The sequence below is a fragment of the Bombina bombina genome, chromosome 3 (assembly GCF_027579735.1).
Source record: "Bombina bombina isolate aBomBom1 chromosome 3, aBomBom1.pri, whole genome shotgun sequence".
In the NCBI taxonomy this organism is placed as follows: Eukaryota; Metazoa; Chordata; class Amphibia; order Anura; family Bombinatoridae; genus Bombina; species Bombina bombina.
In genome coordinates this window covers 1,183,635,458-1,183,657,268 of record NC_069501.1, presented here as the reverse complement: position 1 = coordinate 1,183,657,268, position 21,811 = coordinate 1,183,635,458, and the positions used below count along the sequence as shown (strand labels likewise).

The window sequence follows — 21,811 nt, the reverse complement described above, 5'->3', positions numbered from 1 at the left end:
TAACGCTGGTTTTGACGGCTACCGCCCAACTCTAAATCTAGGCCTTAGTATCATCTGCAAAAATAGAGATGTCACTATTTATTCCTAGCTCCAAGTCATTTATAAAAATATTAAAAAGAACAGGGCCCAGCACTGATCCCTGGGGTACTCCACTGATTACCTTTGTCCAATCTGAGTATGATCTATTCACTACTACTCGTTGCTCCCTATCTTTTTATCCAGTTATTTATCCACAAACTAACATTTTAAGCTATTCCCAGTCCCTTCATTTTGTGCATTAATCTCTCATGGGGCACTGTATCAAATGCCTTTGCAAAATCTAAGTATATCACATCAACTGATTCCCCTTTATCTATATTTTTACTTACTTCCTCATAGAATCTAATTAGATTAGTTATGTTATGTTCTATATAAAGATACACTTGCATATATAATACATTTCGACGACGTTCTTAAGCCACTCTTCTTATGAAGACGGCGCTCCTACTTTGCGCTTTGTATATTTATATTAGGAACGATTGTGTTGGGCTATCATTCATCTCCAGTGAGCCTGTGCAGTCTTATCATGAGGCGCAGAACACTATAATTATTTGTCCCAATAAACACATGGCTCACAGCTCCATAAAATGTTTAAGAATATTTGTAAAAATATAATACATATTCATTATTTGCTTTGCCTAATTTTACCTGTAATTTACCTCAGCAAATTGTACATTTGTAATCACCGGAGAAGGATCTATGCATATAGCATACTTAACTAGGCTGCTAGTTGGGCCTGCTTTTTGCTACACAATGGGCTAGATTCCTAGAGGCTCTATAGGCTGCTGAGTGATCTTATTATTCAGGCAAGAGGTTTAAAATTCATTGAAGCTTATTTCACCCGTCTTTTCTAGGCAATCACCAATAGACATTCCTGCCATAACATATATTAAGTGGTCCGGTTCAAGATATTTAACAAAAATAAGAAAACCACTACAAACAAGGAAAACAAAAAACAATTAGAAAACAGGTTTCCCAATTTGCATTTCAGTTTTGTTATGTTACCGTTATCTCCCTGTTTAGGACCATATTTGTCTCTGCAATTTCATAGATGTGGACAACATTTTGACTGTGGGTGTTCCAGGATACTTTAGCACATTCTTGTTTTTTTTAACAAAAACTCAAAATGAGGACCTTAAAAAGACATGATTCACTATTACAAAAGCTGGAGAGGTTTTCTCATTTTTTTTTATTTTCTCAACTTTTTCAAAAACATTTTCTTTCTTTTTATTTTTTTTATTTATTTATTATTATTTTTTTACAAACATTATAGTGGACTTTTTATAGCTTTTTTCATTTAAATTTTTAATTTTTATAATGATTGTAACACATATTTTTGCATTTCCGGTATCCTGCACAATGAAACTCCTTCTGTGCAGTCAGAAGTAACCAGTTGCGATAAAGGAGCAACTTTGTTGATTTGAATGGAACAGAACTCGCAACTGCTGCTTTGACAAGGGGTGCTTACAATGTATTATGTATCTTGAAATTGTCCAGGTTTTTTCAACAAAATATTAGTTTTAGATATTGTTTTGAATTACGCCAATGATTGGTTTGTAAAATATATTTTCCGATAACTCCAACATTGCCCAGCCAATTTTCTCCATTTTACTCTTATGGTTATTGAACCTTTAGCCAATTAGATGTTAACAGACAATATTGTCTCACACCCCCTAAGCAATTGGTTACTGCTGGCTATATAAATATCCAGGGTAGGAGAGGGCATTATCTCTGATGAAGCGCATGTACGCATGTGCGAAACGCGTCAGATATTGGGTTCACCTTGATTCACATGAAGGCCTGTATCCAATAAACTGATGGATGTACTTTGGGACTCAGCATTTTTCTTTCCTCTCTTACAGTGATTGGTTTGGCTAGTGTATATAATCATTTACCCTGAGTGGCCCCAGTAAAGCAGACCAGATATATACTTAAACTGCATTTTAAGGTATGGATCCTTGGACTGCTCTGGATTTGCAAAGTGTAACAAAATTACATTTTTTTTTTAAAGCTTGTAAATCCTTTATTTTGCATGAGATCTTCAGCAATGCAATGCTTATACATTTCAAATTTGATTTTCTCGTTAAGGTGACAATACAAATCATGATACAGAATCTTTGAAACTTACCTTCTAAAAAGTGGAATCACCCTGATCAGTACAGTGCAGCTATTAGTTACTGTAAGTGTAAGCATGAGCTAGCGCACTTTAACACCACAGTAATCAAACAGTAAATTTCATTAATACCATAGCGTCTTGGATATTTAATAAAACTCAATTTACATACTGTTTATTCCATAAAAATGATGCTGAATTAATGGAATTATTATTAAATAATTCAGGAATCAAAGACAAAATGCACAATATTTTTTTTCTTTTTGGTTTATCTTCAGATGTTCTTGTGTGTGAGGGAGAGAGGCGGAAAGAGAATAGGAGCAGGAGTGAGAGATAAAGAGGATTAAAGGGAGTGTGAATATGTTGGTTTTCAGATAGAAACAAAATCATCAAAGGAACTAACTGCAGAATTTGTAGAATGTAGCATTTTTTTTTTTCTTAACGACATGCGATATTTACATCCATCTACATATTATTTCCATGTTATGCCCTTATAGACCAATATATAGATTTAAAACACAGTGAAGTCAGTTTTATTGATTTATTTTTTAATCCTGTAGTTAGATCATCTCTTACAAAATGTATCTTTAAAGGGACAATAAACAGTAAATGCTAGAAATATATTGATGTCTTCAAACCAAAGATCAGCCAGAGAATAATATGTAGAAGTAAGTTTTCAAATTATAGTTGTTGTTTTAATATTGAAGATATAAGTGTAAAAATGTAGTTTCAATAAAGTAATGAGAGCTACCATGTTAAAATCTAGGTTGTACCCTTATCTGTCTCTTGTGTTAAGGGCAATTAGAGACATATAAAACAGGTGATAAAAGATATTGTGTAAGCAAAGCTGTGTGGAATGCTAAAATTAACAGGGTTTCCACACAACATTGTTTGCACACTCTCTTTTATTGACTGATTTATATCTGGCAATCATTTTCTTTAGCAGAAGAGACAGATACATTATTTTGGCCCAAAAATGTTGGTACCCGTTACCTTATAGAATCTCGGTGGATATATGAAAATCAGCACATTAAATTAAAGGAAAATTAGACAAAATAAATAACATATATTCTAAAAAAAAAAAATCCAATACACATAATTAAAAAACTATATTACAAGCTAAAACTGTTTAATGTCTCTTTAAGTAAAATGTTTTTATGTGAGGCTGATAATATTATACAGAAGGTGATTTAATAAAAGAGTAGTTGATAGATATATATATATATATATATATATATATATATATATATATATATATATATATTAATTTGATAGATCTTTAATGAGAAATTAGTCCCAAATATCCCTTTCATATCAAATACTGTTTAGTGATATAGCTATAATGACAATCTGTTGCAGTGTTTGGAGATGTTTGAATTCTGAGATCACAGAAATATAACCATCTGATTTACAAGTGCAGGTTAGCAAATCACCCAACAGACACTATAGGCTCAACAGCAGAGATGTCAGTCTTTCCTGATTGGATGTTTGATGTGGACGGGAGAGTATGGGAAACTAGAGATCTTTTAAAGCTCCTGCTCTCTGGCCAGGCTAATCGGTAGGAGGGTATATTGGAGGGCAGCATGTGCTCCCTTGGCACTGTCTGTTTTTTGCACATGTTGAGCAAGGATTTCAATTCCGACCTAAAATTATCATTAAGCCAACAGTATATGAACGGATTGTAACAAGTGCTGCTCATAGCAAACCAATGAAAGGCGAAATAAAGTGCATTGTTAGTGCGGATGATTTGGCTGGAAAGGAGAACCACATAACAATTCAATGGAAACCAACACACAGCATAAAGTACCACCACCAACATGAGCATCTTTATGGTTTTCTTCTTTTTACGGCGAAGGGCGAAATACTGCTCTGTCGTCACATCTCCTATGGCGTTTCTTAGCCACAGCTTCTTGGCTACTGTTGTATACGCCACAGATATAATTAGGAGAGGCAGAACATACAGTAAGATAAACGTAGCCAGATCCAAATACTTCCAAAAGAGATCGGATGGTTCAGGGAAATCTGGGAGGCATAAGCTTCTGATAGTCTCTTCACTATAAGTAAATGAAAGCAGAATAAGATTTTATAATCTATTTATATATTACATTTAATTTGTATTCAATGTTTTTCAACATATTTATGATAAAGGGAAATCCTGATGCAAAATGACATGTCCTTAATAAGTCAAAGGGTTTAAACACATAGGTAAAGTCAAAAAGCATTACAGCTTTTAATACAAAACAAGGCTGGTTATTGGCGGCTCCAGGCTGCAATATTTGTGCCTTCCAATCAGAACTTTAACTATGTATTTAAGAAAACAAAACTCTAACAAGCACAGTACCGTAGTTGAGAATGTTGTCCAACCATCTAATAATACATGGGCCGCTACATATCTACTAAGCAGCGGCACATTCAGTGGACAGAACATACAACTCACCAGAAGCAATTTAATGGGACATATAACACAATTTTTTTTCTTTTCTGATTCAGATAGAGAATACAATTTTAAACAGATTTCACTTTACTTCTATTATAATTTTTTTTGTTTTCTTGTTATCCTTTGTTGAAAAGCAGGAAAGTAAGTTCGGGAGTGTGCACGTGTCCGCAGCACTATATTGCAGCGGTTTTGCAAGTGTTATACATTAGCAAGAGCAGTAGGTGGCAGCACTATTTCCTGTCATATAGTGCTGCAGATATGTGCCTACTACCTATCTAGACATTTCTTCAATAAAAAAAAAAACATTAGAATAAAGCTAATTTGATAATAGAAGTAAATTGGTAACTGTTTTAAAATTATTATTATTATTAGTATTCTCTATCTGAATCAGGAAATAAAAAATGTGGGTTTTATGTCCCTTTAGGGAATAGCAAAACAATCTCATTCAAATGGGTGTGATTATTATACATATTTTAAATGAAAATATTTAGATCGATCAGTCCCCCTCTGGTAGAAAATATCACCATCTCTTAACAGTGATCACAGTAGCTGTAAGGCTATTGCACCACAAATAGATATAAATGTAGAGAAATCTCACTGGTGCTTTATTTCTTAGTCACAATTTAGCTAAAGCATTATGGGGTGGATCTATGTGGTGGATCACAAACTCTGATAATTTTTCATTTTCGTCCGATATGGTCAGAGGGTTTTTCGAGTGATCACAATCTAAAATGGATCCGACTGCTAAAAGCCCACAGCCACGAACGGGTTTTTAACAAAAGTTCCCGGAAATGTGTTTTTGTGTATTAAGTGGCATATAATCTGGAAATCCACCTGAAACTGACATATACAATGACCCTTTTACACATCTTAAGGTTACGGTAAAGTTATACATTACCTTAAACTATATTGTAATCCAAATTCATCCTGACCACTGCTTAACAATCTGAATGCCGATTGTATGAGGCATGATGGGCATACTGGTCATTTTTGCTCAATTACTATATTTAAAATGTTGTTTTTTTACATTTATTTTTTTTTACATTTATTTATTTTAAAAGAACCATTTTCCGGTTTGGTGTGATATACATTGGAAATCAAGAAGAAAAATATGGGTTTCTTTTAGAAGGACTTATGTTCTCTTCTAACAGTACTGAAATGGAAACCGTGAAACTGCTCCATTGCAATATTGTAGTCACGAAAATTATGTTCAAAAGAGATTTGGCCTTTATCACTGGGTTTTTAAAAGAAAATACACCTTTGTGAACAGACTTTTAAACTGTCCAAAAACACAACTGTGCGTTTTCCAGGACTTATGCCTACATTATTGAACTCTCATTATTGAACTCCCATTTGAAAGCTTGTTCACAAAGGCGCACTTCCTTTTATAAGCCTAGTTGCGAAGATGTGATATTTTGCTGCTACAATATTGCAGTAGAGTGGTTCATGGTTTATAGTTTCAGAAGATGACATAGATCCTTCTAATAGAAACCCATAATTGTCTTCTTAATATTATTATTTACATCTCGCCAAACTGTTAAACAGTTCTTTTACAATCAGTAAATTAAAATATTTAAAAAAATAATCATTTTAAAATATTAAAAGGGTCAATATAGTCATTCAGCAAACATTCCCAGTATACCCATCATGTCCATATACAAATGGCATTTAGATTGTTTAGTAGTGATCAGGATGGATTCGTATTGGGGTTCCTTTTCAACTCCTAATCATGAAGGTGCAATACTATTTGAATACTAGTGTGACAAATAGAGATTTGTGCATTTGGATTATTTGTTAGGATCTGAATGCAGAAGAAGACGGCTACTCATGACATTCAGCTCTTTTCTGAGCTGGATTTATTCTTGTGAAAGTGCAACACACTTAGATCTGTGCAGATCCAGAATAAATCCAGTTCAGAGAAGAGCTGAATTCCACGTGTCTGCAAACAAACATTAACAGAAAGAAATTGCTCTGCGTGATCTCACTTTTTCCTGAAGAACCCCTTAGATGTACAGGATATCACATACTGAACACATACATATGGAACTGAATATAAATATATGGAAATATGTGCCCTGGTGACTGCAGATAGACTATATGATAGTGTTGAATTGAGCTTTAATGAATCCATACATGTGTATAATCCCTAAATATTGAACAGGCCAAACATTTTATGCACAATGTTAAAAAAAATTAGAGGGAACATTGCTGGCAAGTTAACATGGTATGACATGACACCATTGTTTAATTGCTGAAAATGGCAATTTAAGGTACATGAAACACTGCATGTGATTTTAAACAACTTTCCAATTTAATTATATTATCTAATTTGTTTCGTACTCTTGGTATCCTATGTTGAAAAGGATACCTAGGTAGACTCAGGAGCTTCTGATTGGTGGCTGCACATATATGCCCAATGTTATTGGTTCACCCAGTACGTTAACTAGCTCCCAGCAGTGCTGGTCTTTCAACAAAGGATACTAAGATAATGATGTGAATTAGATAATAGAAGTAAATTGGAAAGTTGTTTAAAATTGTAATCTATATCTGAATCATGAAAGAAACATTTTGGGTTTTGTGTCCCTTTAAGCCCAGACCCCAATAAGATTATTGGCATAACTAAAATAAATGCAATAGTGTTTATTTACCTGTATTCGAAGGTGAATAGTTTTTGGTAAATTGCATGTGGGAGAGAAAAACAAGTAGCCATAATCCATATGATAGCAATGTACACAACACCTCTAGCAGTAGATATCCGAGGGGTCAGAGGATGCATGATTACCTGAAGGTAGAAAAGAAATAAAGTGTCATTGACTCCAAACTTCTTTACATACAATAATTATATTCATTAACATTAAAGGGACATTATAACCTAGATTTTTCTTTGAATTTAATGTTTTATAGATCTATTTATATAGCCCATACAGGTTTGTTTGTTTTTAAAAAAAAAAAGTATAGTTTTGCTTATTTTTAGATAACATTGCTCAGATTTTCTGACTCCTAACCGAGCTCCAAAGTTTTAGAAAAATACTGATGTATACCTACTCCAGCCTGCTTCTGTTTGTGTAAAGCCTCTTTTCATATGCAGAGGAAGGGGGAGGGGGTAGTGTCTGTTATTTCCCACTTGTAGTAGGTGTTCCAGCTACCTTTTTAACAGAGCTAAACTGGGAGCTTCTAAGTAATTTTTTAAAGGGTTTTATTCTGGATTTTAGATCAGTATCTATGCATATTATTCTTTATAGTAGTGTCTATTACATGCAGTGATATGGAAATTGGTGTATACTGTCCCTTTAACTAAAGAAATGCTGGACATTAATTTATCTTTCACAGAATTCCCTCCAAATGTGTCACTTACTTACAACTTCATGGAAATTGTAGCCATTTACTTTAAACGCTATGAATCAGGTTAAGATGTCCGGCCCAAACTTAAAAAGAGGTTGATGGTGCAAGACATAAAAGGCGAGTTATATATGGTATATGGTATTTACAAGGTGTACTAAACCGTTATAAATAATCCATAGAATATATATATATATATATATATATATATATATATATATATATATATATATATATATATATATATATATATATATATATATTTACAGTATCTATAAAAATTATTAATATTATCAATCTTTTTTAATATCATATATCTAATATTTTCATAACGTGCCTTAAGTTAAATAATTATTCATATGCACTATCCCGACACTGGGCGCCATGTACGAAACGGCGGGCGGACAGCTTCTTAACTCGCGAAGCTGTCCGCCCGCCTCCGCTACACACGGGCAGCGGATCTGTTGATCCGCTTGCCCGTATGTATCATTGCACACTCATCGGAGTGTGTAATGCCCGCCCCTTCAATCGCGCAACCAATCACGAGACTGAAGGGGCTGTCAATCACCGAGAGTGAGCGTGCTCTCTGTGATTTTGCTTCGCCGCCTAAGAGGTGGCGTAGGGTGTAGGAAGCAGCGGTCTAATGACCTCTGCTTCTTACATTGCGGGAAGCAGGCTCGCATATGCGAACCTGCCCCGCAAAGGCTCCGGAGCAGCTTTCGCTGCTTCGTACATGGAGCCCATAGTGTTAGATCTAAAGCGCAATACCTGGAGCGTGTTACGCACACTTTACATTCCAATGTTCTTCATATAGAAATGTTATTAATTTTTTATTATTATGATGTTAAAGGGACATTAAACCCAACACATTGCTTTCATTATTCAGATAGAGAATACATTTTTAAAAAACTCCAATTTACTTCTATGATCAAATTTGCTTCATTCTCATGATATTCTTTGTTGAAGAGATACCTAGATAGGTAGCGTACACGTGCCTGAAGTATAGTGCTGCCATCTAGTGCTCCTGCTAATTTATAACATTGTTGCAAAACTGCTGCTATATAGTGCTGCAGACACGTGTACACTTCTGAGCTTACATCTCTGCATTTCAACAAAGTATAACAAGAAAACTAAGATAATTTGATAATAGATGTAAATTGGAAAGCTGTTTAAAATTGTATGCTCTATCTGAATTATGGAAGAAAAAAATTGGGTTTTGAGCCCCTTTAATGTGAAATAAATATCTGTATATATCTATAGGAATAGATTTATAAGTATAGGTATATACAGATATATAGAGAAATATTTATTTGAAATAAAAATAAACATTTTCCTGTATGTGAAGAACATTGGAATATAAGATATATCAATAATTTATTTACTACCGATATATCCCTTTAAATGCATTTTAAATATGGAAATAAACACGCGTCATTACAAAGGTTGCCAAAAGCTAATAATATATTATAAAAAATATTGAGCAACATAAAAGGGAAAAAAATAATACATAACAATTAGTTGTAGCTACTGGAATATCCTTTAACGACAAATTTTGACAATGGCAACAACGTGCCTGCATCATTAAAGGGATAGTAAACACCAAAAATGTAATTGTTTAAAAAGATAGATAATCCCTTTATTACCCATTCCCCAGTTTGCATAACCAACACTGTTATAGAAATATACTTTTTACCTCTGTAATTACCTTGTATCTAAGCTTCTGCTGACTGCCTCCTTATCTCAGATCTTTTAACAGACTTGCATTTCAGGCAATTAGTGCTGACTCTTAAAGGGACATTCTAGACCAAAATAAACTTTTATGATTCAGATAGAGCATGTAATTTTAAACAATTTTCCAATTTACGTTTATCACCAATTTTGCTTTGTTCTCTTGGTATTCTTAGTTGAAAGCTAAACCTAGGAGGTTCATATGCTAATTTCTAAGCCCTTGAAGGCCGCCTCTTCTCTCAGGGCATTTTGAGAGTTTTTCACCACTAGAGGGTGTTAGTTCACGTGTTTCATATAGATAACACTGTGTTCACGCACGTGGAGTACCAGTGAGCCAGCTCTGATTGACTAAAGTGGATGTCAGTCAAAAGATCTGAAATAAGGGGGTAGTTTGCAGAGGCTTAGATACAAGGTAATAACAGGTAAAAAGTGTATTAATATAACTGCGTTGGTTGTGCAAAACTAGTGAATGGGTAATAAAGGGATTATCTATCTTTTTAAACAATAAAAATTCTGGTGTAGACTGTCCCTTTAAATAACGCCACATGCGTGGGCACAAGGTTATTTATATGAAACACATGAATTAATGCCCTCTAGCTGTGAAAAACTGTCAAATGCATTCAATAAGAGACGGCCTTCAAGGTGTTAGAAATTAGCATATGAGCCTACCTATTTTTTGCTTTCAACTAAGGATACCAAGAGTACAAAGCAAATTTGATGATAAAAGTAAATTAGAAAGTTGTTTAAAATGGCATGCCCTATCTGAATCATAAAAGTTTAATTTGTACTTTACTAATCCTTTAAATATAGATTGCCTAAAGCTAACTCTGTATTTTATTACATAGATATCCTAATGCTAGTTTTATATTATATTAAATGCTTAGGCATTATGGGTAATATTTTTTATTTCACACTTTGCTTGGTCATTTTAGGTATTATATTAAATTCCTAACCTGTGTTTCAAGGCATTTTGCCAGAAATGTCAGATAAAGATCTGTGTAACTTTTGTTAGTCTTGTCAAGTAACCCCTGCTGTGCAACCTTTAGCAAACGTGCAGTTCTAACCACCACCTGCATCAAATGGAAATCAAAAGTGTCCCTTTGCTTAAAGGGACATAAAACCAAAATATTTTCTTTCATGATTCAGACAGAGCATGTGATTTTAAACAACTTTTAATTTTATTTCTATTATTTAATTTGCTTAGTTTTCTTGGTATCCTTAGTTGAAAAGCATACATAGCAGCAATGCATTACTGAGAGCTAGCTGTTTATTTGGGAGCTGCACATAAATGCCTCTTGTTATTGGTTCCACAGATGTGTTAAGCTAGCTCCCAGGAGTGCATTGTTGCTCCTACAACAAAGGATATCAAGAGAATGAAGCAAATTTGATAATAGAAGTACATTGGAAAGTTGTTTAAAATCACATGCTCTATCTAAATAATTAAAGAAAAAGGTTGTGTTTCATGTCCCTTTTATCATTCTGCCAAGTGCTAAAGGGACAGTAAACAATTTGTAATTATAATGCACTTCTGTTGTGCTGCTAAAGAATAAAATATCAGCCAACTGTTAAAGGGACATTGCACACTTGATTTTTCTTTATATAAATGTTTTGTAGATGATTCATTTATATAGCTCATCTGGTAGTGTTTTTGTACAAATGTATAGTTTTGCTTATTTTTTCCTAACCAAGCCCCAAAGAGTCAGATGTATACATGTGACTGATTGTTTGTCTAATCTGTCTTTTCATATGTAGGGAAGGGGGAGAGTGTCTGCTCTTTTTGTTTACCCAGCCCCTTTCACTGGGTGTCCCAACCTAACCTCATCAACAGTGCTAAATCTGGATCTTCTAAGTAAGTTTTTAAAAGGTTTTATACTGGATTTTTATATCAGTATCTCTGCATATTCTTCTTTATAGTAGTGTCTATTACATGCAGTTATATGAAAATTTGTGTATACTGTCCTTTTAAATTTGCAGGCTCCTGCTTATGATATTTATCTTTTCATATGCATTGAAGGGGGGAGTGTCTGCTCTTGTTTTCCCAGCCCCTTTTACTGGGTGTCCCGGGCCTAACCTCATCAACAGTGCTAAACTGGGAGCTGTAAATGTTTAAAAGGTTTTATACTGGATTTTTAGATCAGTATCTGTGCATATTCGTCTTTATAGTAATGTCTATTACATGCAGTTATATGAAATTTGGTGTATGCTGTCCCTTTCAATTTTTTTTTTCTTTTAAACAAATTAACATCCCTTTTTTTCTGCAATTATTTTTCAATAGCCAAACTGCACCCACCATTTGCCTTAATTGGAGGAGCCAATCTGGGCTTAAGTCCACAGACAACAAGTCTAGTCACAGTCATAAAAATAGTATAACATGCATTTGTTTGCAGTTGTTAATCAGTTAAAGACAAATAGAGACAGATATGTAGCAGAGTTAGCAGGTGCATTTCAAGTTCTGAGTATTAGAAATTGACCAATTGTCAGACCTAAATAACATGAAAAGGGGATAAAATAGATCATACAAATATATTGCAAAGCAGTTTCATTGCACATAACTAAACATTTTATATTAAAATCTCAAGGTGTTTACTTTACTGTCCCTTTAAGGGAATACTCCTAATTAAGGGATCGATTATCGAAACTTTGGCGGTTCTGACTCGGTTTTTCATGCCAACCCTTGCAGGGGCTGCCCTGGTGGAATTATTTAAAAAAGGGACCGTTCCTGAGAGTGGCACGATGTCTCCTGTAAAAGTAATGGCGCTCACTAAACAAATAAACTTCTCTGTGTAGAGCTAAGTTAGCAGTGAGCAGGTGGCGCACTTTCAAAATAAATCCTGCATCAAAAAATAAACACACTGCGCTTCTTTCTGCTATAGCATCTTACAAGCGCCTCTATTTTCGTATGCATTTGTTTCTCTATTAGGGTTGTTCGTATTTTGTCACAACCTCGCCACCTTTTAGTTTGCGAGAAAAAACTGTGAGAACTGTAGGGCAGATGTTTAGATAATTACACTGGGATTTTAAATACAATTTTATATATCCCATGAAACACTCATGTTCAGCCCATTTTACTAGAAAACAATTGCACGTTGTATTTTCTACTTCTAAGTACACATTTCTATGTGTTTTTGCACATCCAGTGTTCTTAAATTATGATCTATGCAGTGCGTATTGAATACGATTTATTCCTGTGTAATTTACATACAAATGCTTTTGTTACAATACAATATTTAGTAAACAGTTTTAGATATGTGCATGGCAAAAAAATTCGGTTCGGATCGATTCGGAATTTTTCGAAGTTTGGATCGATTCGAATTCGGAAAATTTTGAATCGGTTCGGATTCATTTGGATTCAAAGAAATTTGGCTGGATTCGGTTCGGAAATTCGGAATTTCGGTAAGTGTTAGGTGGGATTAGACTAGTATTATGTACTGTGTATTAGGTGTAACCCATAGCAGAGTGATATAACCTAATATACTGTACAATACTAGTGTAATCCATGGCCATCCGAATTTACCGAATAAATCCGAACTAATTGGGATTTATTCGGTAAATTCTGCAGTATTTTAATTTTTCCAAATTTCCGAATCGATCCGAAACAAATTGCACATATCTAAACAGTTTTGTTACAATTTTTGTTGCACTTTAACAATACAGTTTGTTCCTGCTTATTTATGTGTGAATGGTTCAATTCTTTGTTTTGTATGATTTTTTTTTTCTCAAAAATAAGTATTTCTATTTATTTGCTATTTTTTTTTTTTTATTTTTTTTTTAATGATTTTTATTTGAGGCTCAAAATAAGGCATACATAATTATAAAACAGTGATAAATGAGAACAATACAATATTTGCATGACATAAGAGTTTCAGGCTGGCAATAGAAACATCATAAAATAAATATAAAGAAAGTAATATATCAACAGTTTGACAAATAATAGATAAACCTCTTAAAAAGACACAAGGTCACTCTCGGGCCTCAGCAGTGTAGAAAAAACATAATTTATGTAAGAACTTACCTGATAAATTCATTTCTTTCATATTAGCAAGAGTCCATGAGCTAGTGACGTATGGGATATACATTCCTACCAGGAGGGGCAAAGTTTCCCAAACCTCAAAATGCCTATAAATACACCCCTCACCACACCCACAATTCAGTTTAACGAATAGCCAAGAAGTGGGGTGATAAAAAAGTGCGAAAGCATATAAAATAAGGAATTGGAATAATTGTGCTTTATACAAAATCATAACCACCACAAAAAAGGGCGGGCCTCATGGACTCTTGCTAATATGAAAGAAATGAATTTATCAGGTAAGTTCTTACATAAATTATGTTTTCTTTCATGTAATTAGCAAGAGTCCATGAGCTAGTGACGTATGGGATAATGACTACCCAAGATGTGGATCTTTCCACACAAGAGTCACTAGAGAGGGAGGGACAAAATAAAGACAGCCAATTCCTGCTGAAAATAATCCACACCCAAAATAAAGTTTAATGAAAAACATAAGCAGAAGATTCAAACTGAAACCTCTGCCTGAAGTACTTTTCTACCAAAAACTGCTTCAGAAGAAGAAAATACATCAAAATGGTAGAATTTAGTAAAAGTATGCAAAGAGGACCAAGTTGCTGCTTTGCAAATCTGATCAACCGAAGCTTCATTCCTAAACGCCCAGGAAGTAGAAACTGACCTAGTAGAATGAGCTGTAATTTTTTGAGGCGGAGTTTTACCCGACTCAACATAGGCAAGATGAATTAAAGATTTCAACCAAGATGCCAAAGTAATGGCAGAAGCTTTCTGGCCTTTTCTAGAACCGGAAAAGATAACAAATAGACTAGAAGTCTTTCGGAAAGATTTAGTAGCTTCAACATAATATTTCAAAGCTCTAACAACATCCAAAGAATGCAACGATTTCTCCTTAGAATTCTTAGGATTAGGACATAATGAAGGAACCACAATTTCTCTACTAATGTTGTTGGAATTCACAACTTTAGGTAAAAATTCAAAAGAAGTTTGCAACACCGCCTTATCCTGATGAAAAATCAGAAAAGGAGACTCACAAGAAAGAGCAGATAATTCAGAAACTCTTCTGGCAGAAGAGATGGCCAAAAGGAACAAAACTTTCCAAGAAAGTAATTTAATGTCCAATGAATGCATAGGTTCAAATGGAGGAGCTTGAAGCGCCCCCAGAACCAAATTCAAACTCCAAGGAGGAGAAATTGACTTAATGACAGGCTTTATACGAACCAAAGCTTGTACAAAACAATGAATATCAGGAATAATAGCAATCTTTCTGTGAAAAAGAACAGAAAGAGCAGAGATTTGTCCTTTCAAGGAACTTGCAGACAAACCCTTATCTAAACCATCCTGAAGAAACTGTAATACTCTCGGTATTCTAAAAGAATGCCAAGAAAAATGATGAGAAAGACACCAAGAAATATAAGTCTTCCAGACTCTATAATATATCTCTCTAGATACAGATTTACGAGCCTGTAACATAGTATTAATCACAGAGTCAGAGAAACCTCTGTGACCAAGAATCAAGCGTTCAATCTCCATACCTTTATATTTAAGGATTTCAGATCCTGATGGAAAAAAGGACCTTGAGACAGAAGGTCTGGTCTTAACGGAAGAGTCCACGGTTGGCAAGAGGCCATCCGGACAAGATCCGCATACCAAAACCTGTGAGGCCATGCTGGAGCTACCAGCAGAACAAACGAGCATTCCTTCAGAATCTTGGAGATTACTCTTGGAAGAAGAACTAGAGGCGGAAAGATATAGGCAGGATGATACTTCCAAGGAAGTGATAATGCATCCACTGCCTCCGCCTGAGGATCCCGGGATCTGGACAGATACCAGGGAAGTTTCTTGTTTAGATGAGACGCCATCAGATCTATTTCTAGAAGTTCCCACATTTGAACAATCTGAAGAAATACCTCTGGGTGAAGAGACCATTCGCCCGGATGCAACGTTTGGCGACTGAGATAATCCGCTTCCCAATTGTCTATACCTGGGATATGAACCGCAGAGATTAGACAGGAGCTGGATTCCGCCCAAACCAAAATTCGAGATACTTCTTTCATAGCTAGAGGACTGTGAGTCTTGATGATTGATGTATGCCACAGTTGTGACATTGTCTGTCTGAAAACAAATGAACGATTCTCTCTTCAGAAGAGGCCAAAACTGAAGAGCTCTGAAAATTGCACGGAGTTCCAAAATATTGATCGGTAATCTCACCTCCTGAGATTCCCAAACTCCTTGTGCCGTCAGAGATCCCCACACAGCTCCCCAACCTGTGAGACTTGCATCTGTTGAAATTACAGTCCAGGTCGGAAGCACAAAAGAAGCCCCCTGAATTAAACGATGGTGATCTGTCCACCACGTTAGAGAGTGTCGAACAATCGGTTTTAAAGATATTAATTGAGATATCTTTGTGTAATCCTTGCACCATTGATTCAACATACAGAGCTGAAGAGGTCGCATGTGAAAACGAGCAAAGGGGATCTCGTCCGATGCAGCAGTCATAAGACCTAGAATTTCCATGCATAAGGCTACTGAAGGGAATGATTGTGACTGAAGGTTTCGACAAGCTGTAATTAATTTTAGACGTCTCTTGTCTGTTAAAGACAGAGTCATGGACACTGAATCCATCTGGAAACCCAGAAAGGTTACTCTTGTCTGAGGAATCAATGAACTTTTTGGTAAATTGATCCTCCAACCATGATCTTGAAGAAACCACACAAGTCGATTCGTATGAGATTCTGCTAAATGTAAAGACTGAGCAAGTACCAAGATATCGTCCAAATAAGGAAATACCACAATACCCTGTTCTCTGATTACAGACAGAAGGGCACCGAGAACCTTTGTAAAAATTCTTGGAGCTGTAGCTAGGCCAAACGGCAGAGCCACAAACTGGTAATGCTTGTCCAGAAAAGAGAATCTCAGGAACTGATAATGATCTGGATGAATCGGAATATGCAGATATGCATCCTGTAAATCTATTGTGGACATATAATTCCCTTGCTGAACAAAAGGCAAGATAGTCCTTACAGTTACCATCTTGAACGTTGGTATCCTTACATAACGATTTAATATTTTTAGATCCAGAACTGGTCTGAAGGAATTCTCCTTCTTTGGTACAATGAAGAGATTTGAATAAAACCCCATCCCCTGTTCCGGAACTGGAACTGGCATAATTACTCCAGTCAACTCTAGATCTGAAACACAATTCAGAAATGCTTGAGCATTTACTGGGACACGGGAAAGAAAAAATCTCTTTGCAGGAGGTCTCATCTTGAAACCAATTCTGTACCTTTCTGAAACAATGTTCTGAATCCAAGGATTGTGAACAGAATTGATCCAAATTTCCTTGAAAAAACGTAACCTGCCCCCTACCAGCTGAGCTGGAATGAGGGCCGCACCTTCATGTGGACTTAGAAGCAGGCTTTGCCTTTCTAGCTGGCTTGGATTTATTCCAGACTGGAGATGGTTTCCAAACTGAAACTGCTCCTGAGGATGAAGGATCAGGCTCTTGTTCTTTGTTGAAACGAAAGGAACGAAAATGATTATTAGCCCTGTTTTTACCTTTAGATTTTTTATCCTGTGGTAAAAAAGTTCCTTTCCCACCAGTAACAGTTGAAATTATAGAATCCAACTGAGAACCAAATAATTTGTTACCCTGGAAAGAAATAGAAAGTAGAGTTGATTTAGAAGCCATATCAGCATTCCAAGTTTTAAGCCATAAAGCTCTTCTAGCTAAAATAGCTAGAGACATAAACCTGACATCAACTCTGATAATATCAAAAATGGCATCACAGATAAAATTATTAGCATGCTGAAGAAGAATAATAATATCATGAAGTGTTACTTGTTGCGCTAAAGTTTCCAACCAAAAAGTTGAAGCTGCAGCAACATCAGCCAAAGATATAGCAGGTCTAAGAAGATTACCTGAACACAGATAAGCTTTTCTTAGAAAGGATTCAATTTTCCTATCTAAAGGATCCTTAAACGAAGTACCATCTGACATAGGAATAGTAGTACGTTTAGCAAGGGTAGAAATAGCCCCATCAACTTTAGGGATTTTGTCCCAAAATTCTAATCTGTCAGACGGCACAGGATATAATTGCTTAAAACGTTTAGAAGGAGTAAATGAATTACCCAATTTATCCCATTCTTTGGAAATTACTGCAGAAATAGCATTAGGAACAGGAAAAACTTCTGGAATAACCACAGGAGCTTTAAATACCTTATCCAAACGTTTAGAATTAGTATCAAGAGGACCAGAATCCTCTATTTCTAAAGCAATTAGTACTTCTTTAAGTAAAGAACGAATAAATTCCATTTTAAATAAATATGAAGATTTATCAGCATCAACCTCTGAGACAGAATCCTCTGAACCAGAAGAGTCATCAGAATGATGATGTTCATTTAAAAATTCATCTGTAGGGAGAGAAGTTTTAAAAGATTTTTTACGTTTACTAGAAGGAGAAATAACAGACATAGTCTTCTTTATGGATTCAGAAACAAAATCTCTTATGTTATCAGGAACATTCTGCACCTTAGATGTTGAAGGAACTGCAACAGGCAATGGTACTTTACTAAAGGAAATATTATCTGCATTAACAAGTTTGTCATGACAATCAATACAAACAACAGCCGGAGGAATAGCTACCAAAAATTTACAGCAGATACACTTAGCTTTGGTAGATCCAGCACTAGACAGCGATTTTCCTGTAGTATCTTCTGACTCAGATGCAACGTGAGACATCTTGCAATATGTAAGAGAAAAAACAACATATAAAGCAAAATTGAACAAATTCCTTAAATGACAGTTTCAGGAATGGGAAAGAATGCCAAGAACAAGCTTCTAGCAACCAGAAGCAATAAAAAATGAGACTTAAATAATGTGGAGATAAAAGCGACGCCCATATTTTTTAGCGCCAAATCAGACGCCCACATTATTTGGCGCCTAAATGCTTTTGGCGCCAAAATGACGCCACATCCGGAACGCCGACATCTTTGGCGCAAAATAACGTCAAAAAAATGACGCAACTTCCGGTGACACATATGACTCCGGAAACGGAAAATAATTTTTGCGCCAAAAAGTCCGCGCCAAGAATGACGCAATAAAATGAAGCATTTTCAGCCCCCGCGAGCCTAACAGCCCACAGGGAAAAAAGTGTCAAATTTTTGAAGGTAAGAAAAAAATGATTAATTCAAATGCATTATCCCAAATATGAAACTGACTGTCTGAAAAATAAGGAAAGTTGAACATTCTGAGTCAAGGCAAATAAATGTTTGAAAACATATATTTAGAACTTTATAAACAAAGTGCCCAACCATAGCTTAGAGTGTCACAGAAAATAAGATTTACTTACCCCAGGACACTCATCTACATGTTTGTAGAAAGCCAAACCAGTACTGAAACGAGAATCAGCAGAGGTAATGGTATATATAAGAGTATATCGTCGATCTGAAAAGGGAGGTAAGAGATGAATCTCTACGACCGATAACAGAGAACCTATGTAATAGACCCCGTAGAAGGAGATCACTGCATTCACATCCCTTCACATCCCTCTGACATTCACTGCACGCTGAGAGGAAAACCGGGCTCCAACTTGCTGCGGAGCGCATATCAACGTAGAATCTAGCACAAACTTACTTCACCACCTCCATCGGAGGCAAAGTTTGTAAAACTGAATTGTGGGTGTGGTGAGGGGTGTATTTATAGGCATTTTGAGGTTTGGGAAACTTTGCCCCTCATGGTAGGAATGTATATCCCATACGTCACTAGCTCATGGACTCTTGCTAATTACATGAAAGAAATACAAATCACAGAAGGTTATCTTTGATCAAAGGAGACCACTTTTGGGTCTCGGATGACTGGCCTCATTTTCCAATTTTTATATACAGTGCATAGACAAAAACAATAAGCTGCACATATGTTACAGAACCCAGAACAATATTAAATATACATCGTTATGTTTGGGGAGAAGCAATACTATTATTGACATAGCATATATAAATAACTCTCCTACAAGTTTAATCCCTCTATAACACTTTAAAGAGCTACATGCTAGATACCCATCAAGCCCCATCTTTACCAACCGATATCAGAATGGGAAATACCAAGAGAAGGCTTAAATAAAATAGTTCAGGTCATATGAGTATACTTAGGAGTAAGATATTAGCCGAGCATAATAAGTGTCATGTAAATACAAGTACGCACACATAAACCAAGACACGTATTCACCCATCTATACATACAGACACATGCGTGCGCACATATACACCCAGACACATATTCACCCATCTATACATACAGACACATGCGTACGCACACATACACCCAGACACATATTCACCCATCTATACATACAGACACATGCGTGCGCACATATACATCCAGACACATATTCACCCATCTATACATACAGACACATGCGTACGCACACATACACCCAGACACATATTCACCCATCTATACATACAGACACATGCGTGCGCACATATACACCCAGACACATATTCACCCATCTATACATACAGACACATGAGTGCGCACACATACACCCAGACACATATTCACCCATCTATACATACAGACACATGCATGTGCACACATACACCCAGACACATATTCACCCATCTATACATACAGACACATGCGTACGCACATATACACCCAGACACATATTCACCTATCTATACATACAGACACATGCGTGCGCACACATACACCCAGACACATATTCACCCATCTATACATACAGACACATGCGTGCGCACATATACACCCAGACACATATTCACCCATCTATACATACAGACACATGCGTGCGCACATATACACCCAGACACATATTCACCCATCTATACATACAGACACATGCGTGCGCACATATACACCCAGATACATATTCACCCATCTATACATACAGACACATGCGTGCGCACACATACACCCAGACACATATTCACCCATCTATACATACAGACACATGCGTGCGCACACATACACCCAGACACATATTCACCCATCTATACATACAGACACATGCGTGCGCACATATACACCCCATGTTGGATAAGATCTACCTGTTAATAACATGTTGGAAGACAATTGACAGAGGGATGAATTTGTTTTCTAGGCCATGTTCCCCGCATGGCACCTCTGTATAGATAAAGTGTGACGGAAATACTTAATATAGTCTAGCGACACTCCTCCCTACAGACCTGTACAGCAACACAAACTGTATTATTAATAGTGAATCTTCTGGGGTAAACCATTACATTAAGCAGCTTTGGTAAAAAAAATAGTAGGGATTCGAACAGATAACATTATATCCAACATTAGGCGAATACTAGAGCTTGGATCTATATAAATAACAGGAGAAGAAACATGGCTCTCAATGCTACATGTCATTATGTCTAACACAGAAAAATATGTGTACCCCTTGAACAGTCCAATGACAGTAACTTTGACAACCTAACACCAGGAGAAAAATAAAAGATAAACACAAATGGCATAGAGTAACATCAGTTTGTGGAGTCTGTATGGATCATACAACCGCCATGTATATATCACAGTTCTGAGGGCGTCACAGACATTTCTGAAAAGCATTTTTCAGCCTATCTATATTTTCACTTGGATCTCAAAGAGTCTGTACGTAGTCTCTAGTATCATAACTGGATGAACGGGCAGCCCCAGTGTGTAACAGATTTATCCAATGCCCATTTTCCAGTGACTTTGACCCCAGATGCGTTTACCAAAGGTGTAGTGGAAAACAGGTGCAAAGCGGCTGCTCACTCCAACTCCGGCAGCTAGTAGACTCCCAGATCCCAGGAGGATGATCTGTGCTCCCTTCGGCAGTATAGATTTCATGTTTCTGAGACCACGGGGCCGTGCTGAGTTGCCAGAACTCGGGTCAAGGTTCAGGATAAGGTCTGGACATGACAGTATATCTCTGGGTCGCCGAGCCAGGTTATTGATGGCGGAGCTCTCATTTGGCCCTGGTTGGAGTCCCCCGGATGAGGAGGCGTATGTTGGGGTCCATGACGGTTGCAGTGTATAGTGTAGTGAGGACGTGCCACTTATGTCAGAGTCGGGGCGGCTGGCCGCATCACCCCGTGGACGGAACACCATCAGGTCTGTATTGGGTGT

General features: G+C 36.2%; 1 protein-coding gene across 1 annotated transcript in view; it reads right to left on the bottom strand.

Annotated features, from left to right (window-relative positions):
- Positions 1-3,581: 3,581 nt before the first annotated feature.
- The window catches only part of GPR83 (G protein-coupled receptor 83), a 149,812-nt gene continuing 131,582 nt past the window's right edge, over positions 3,582-21,811 (bottom strand). The window contains exons 3-4 of the mRNA XM_053705068.1: positions 7,238-7,371; positions 3,582-4,206 (exon numbers count right to left, since the gene is read on the bottom strand). Of these exons, the coding sequence (XP_053561043.1) occupies positions 3,582-4,206; positions 7,238-7,371 (759 nt within the window). The remainder of the gene's footprint in view (positions 4,207-7,237; positions 7,372-21,811) is intronic.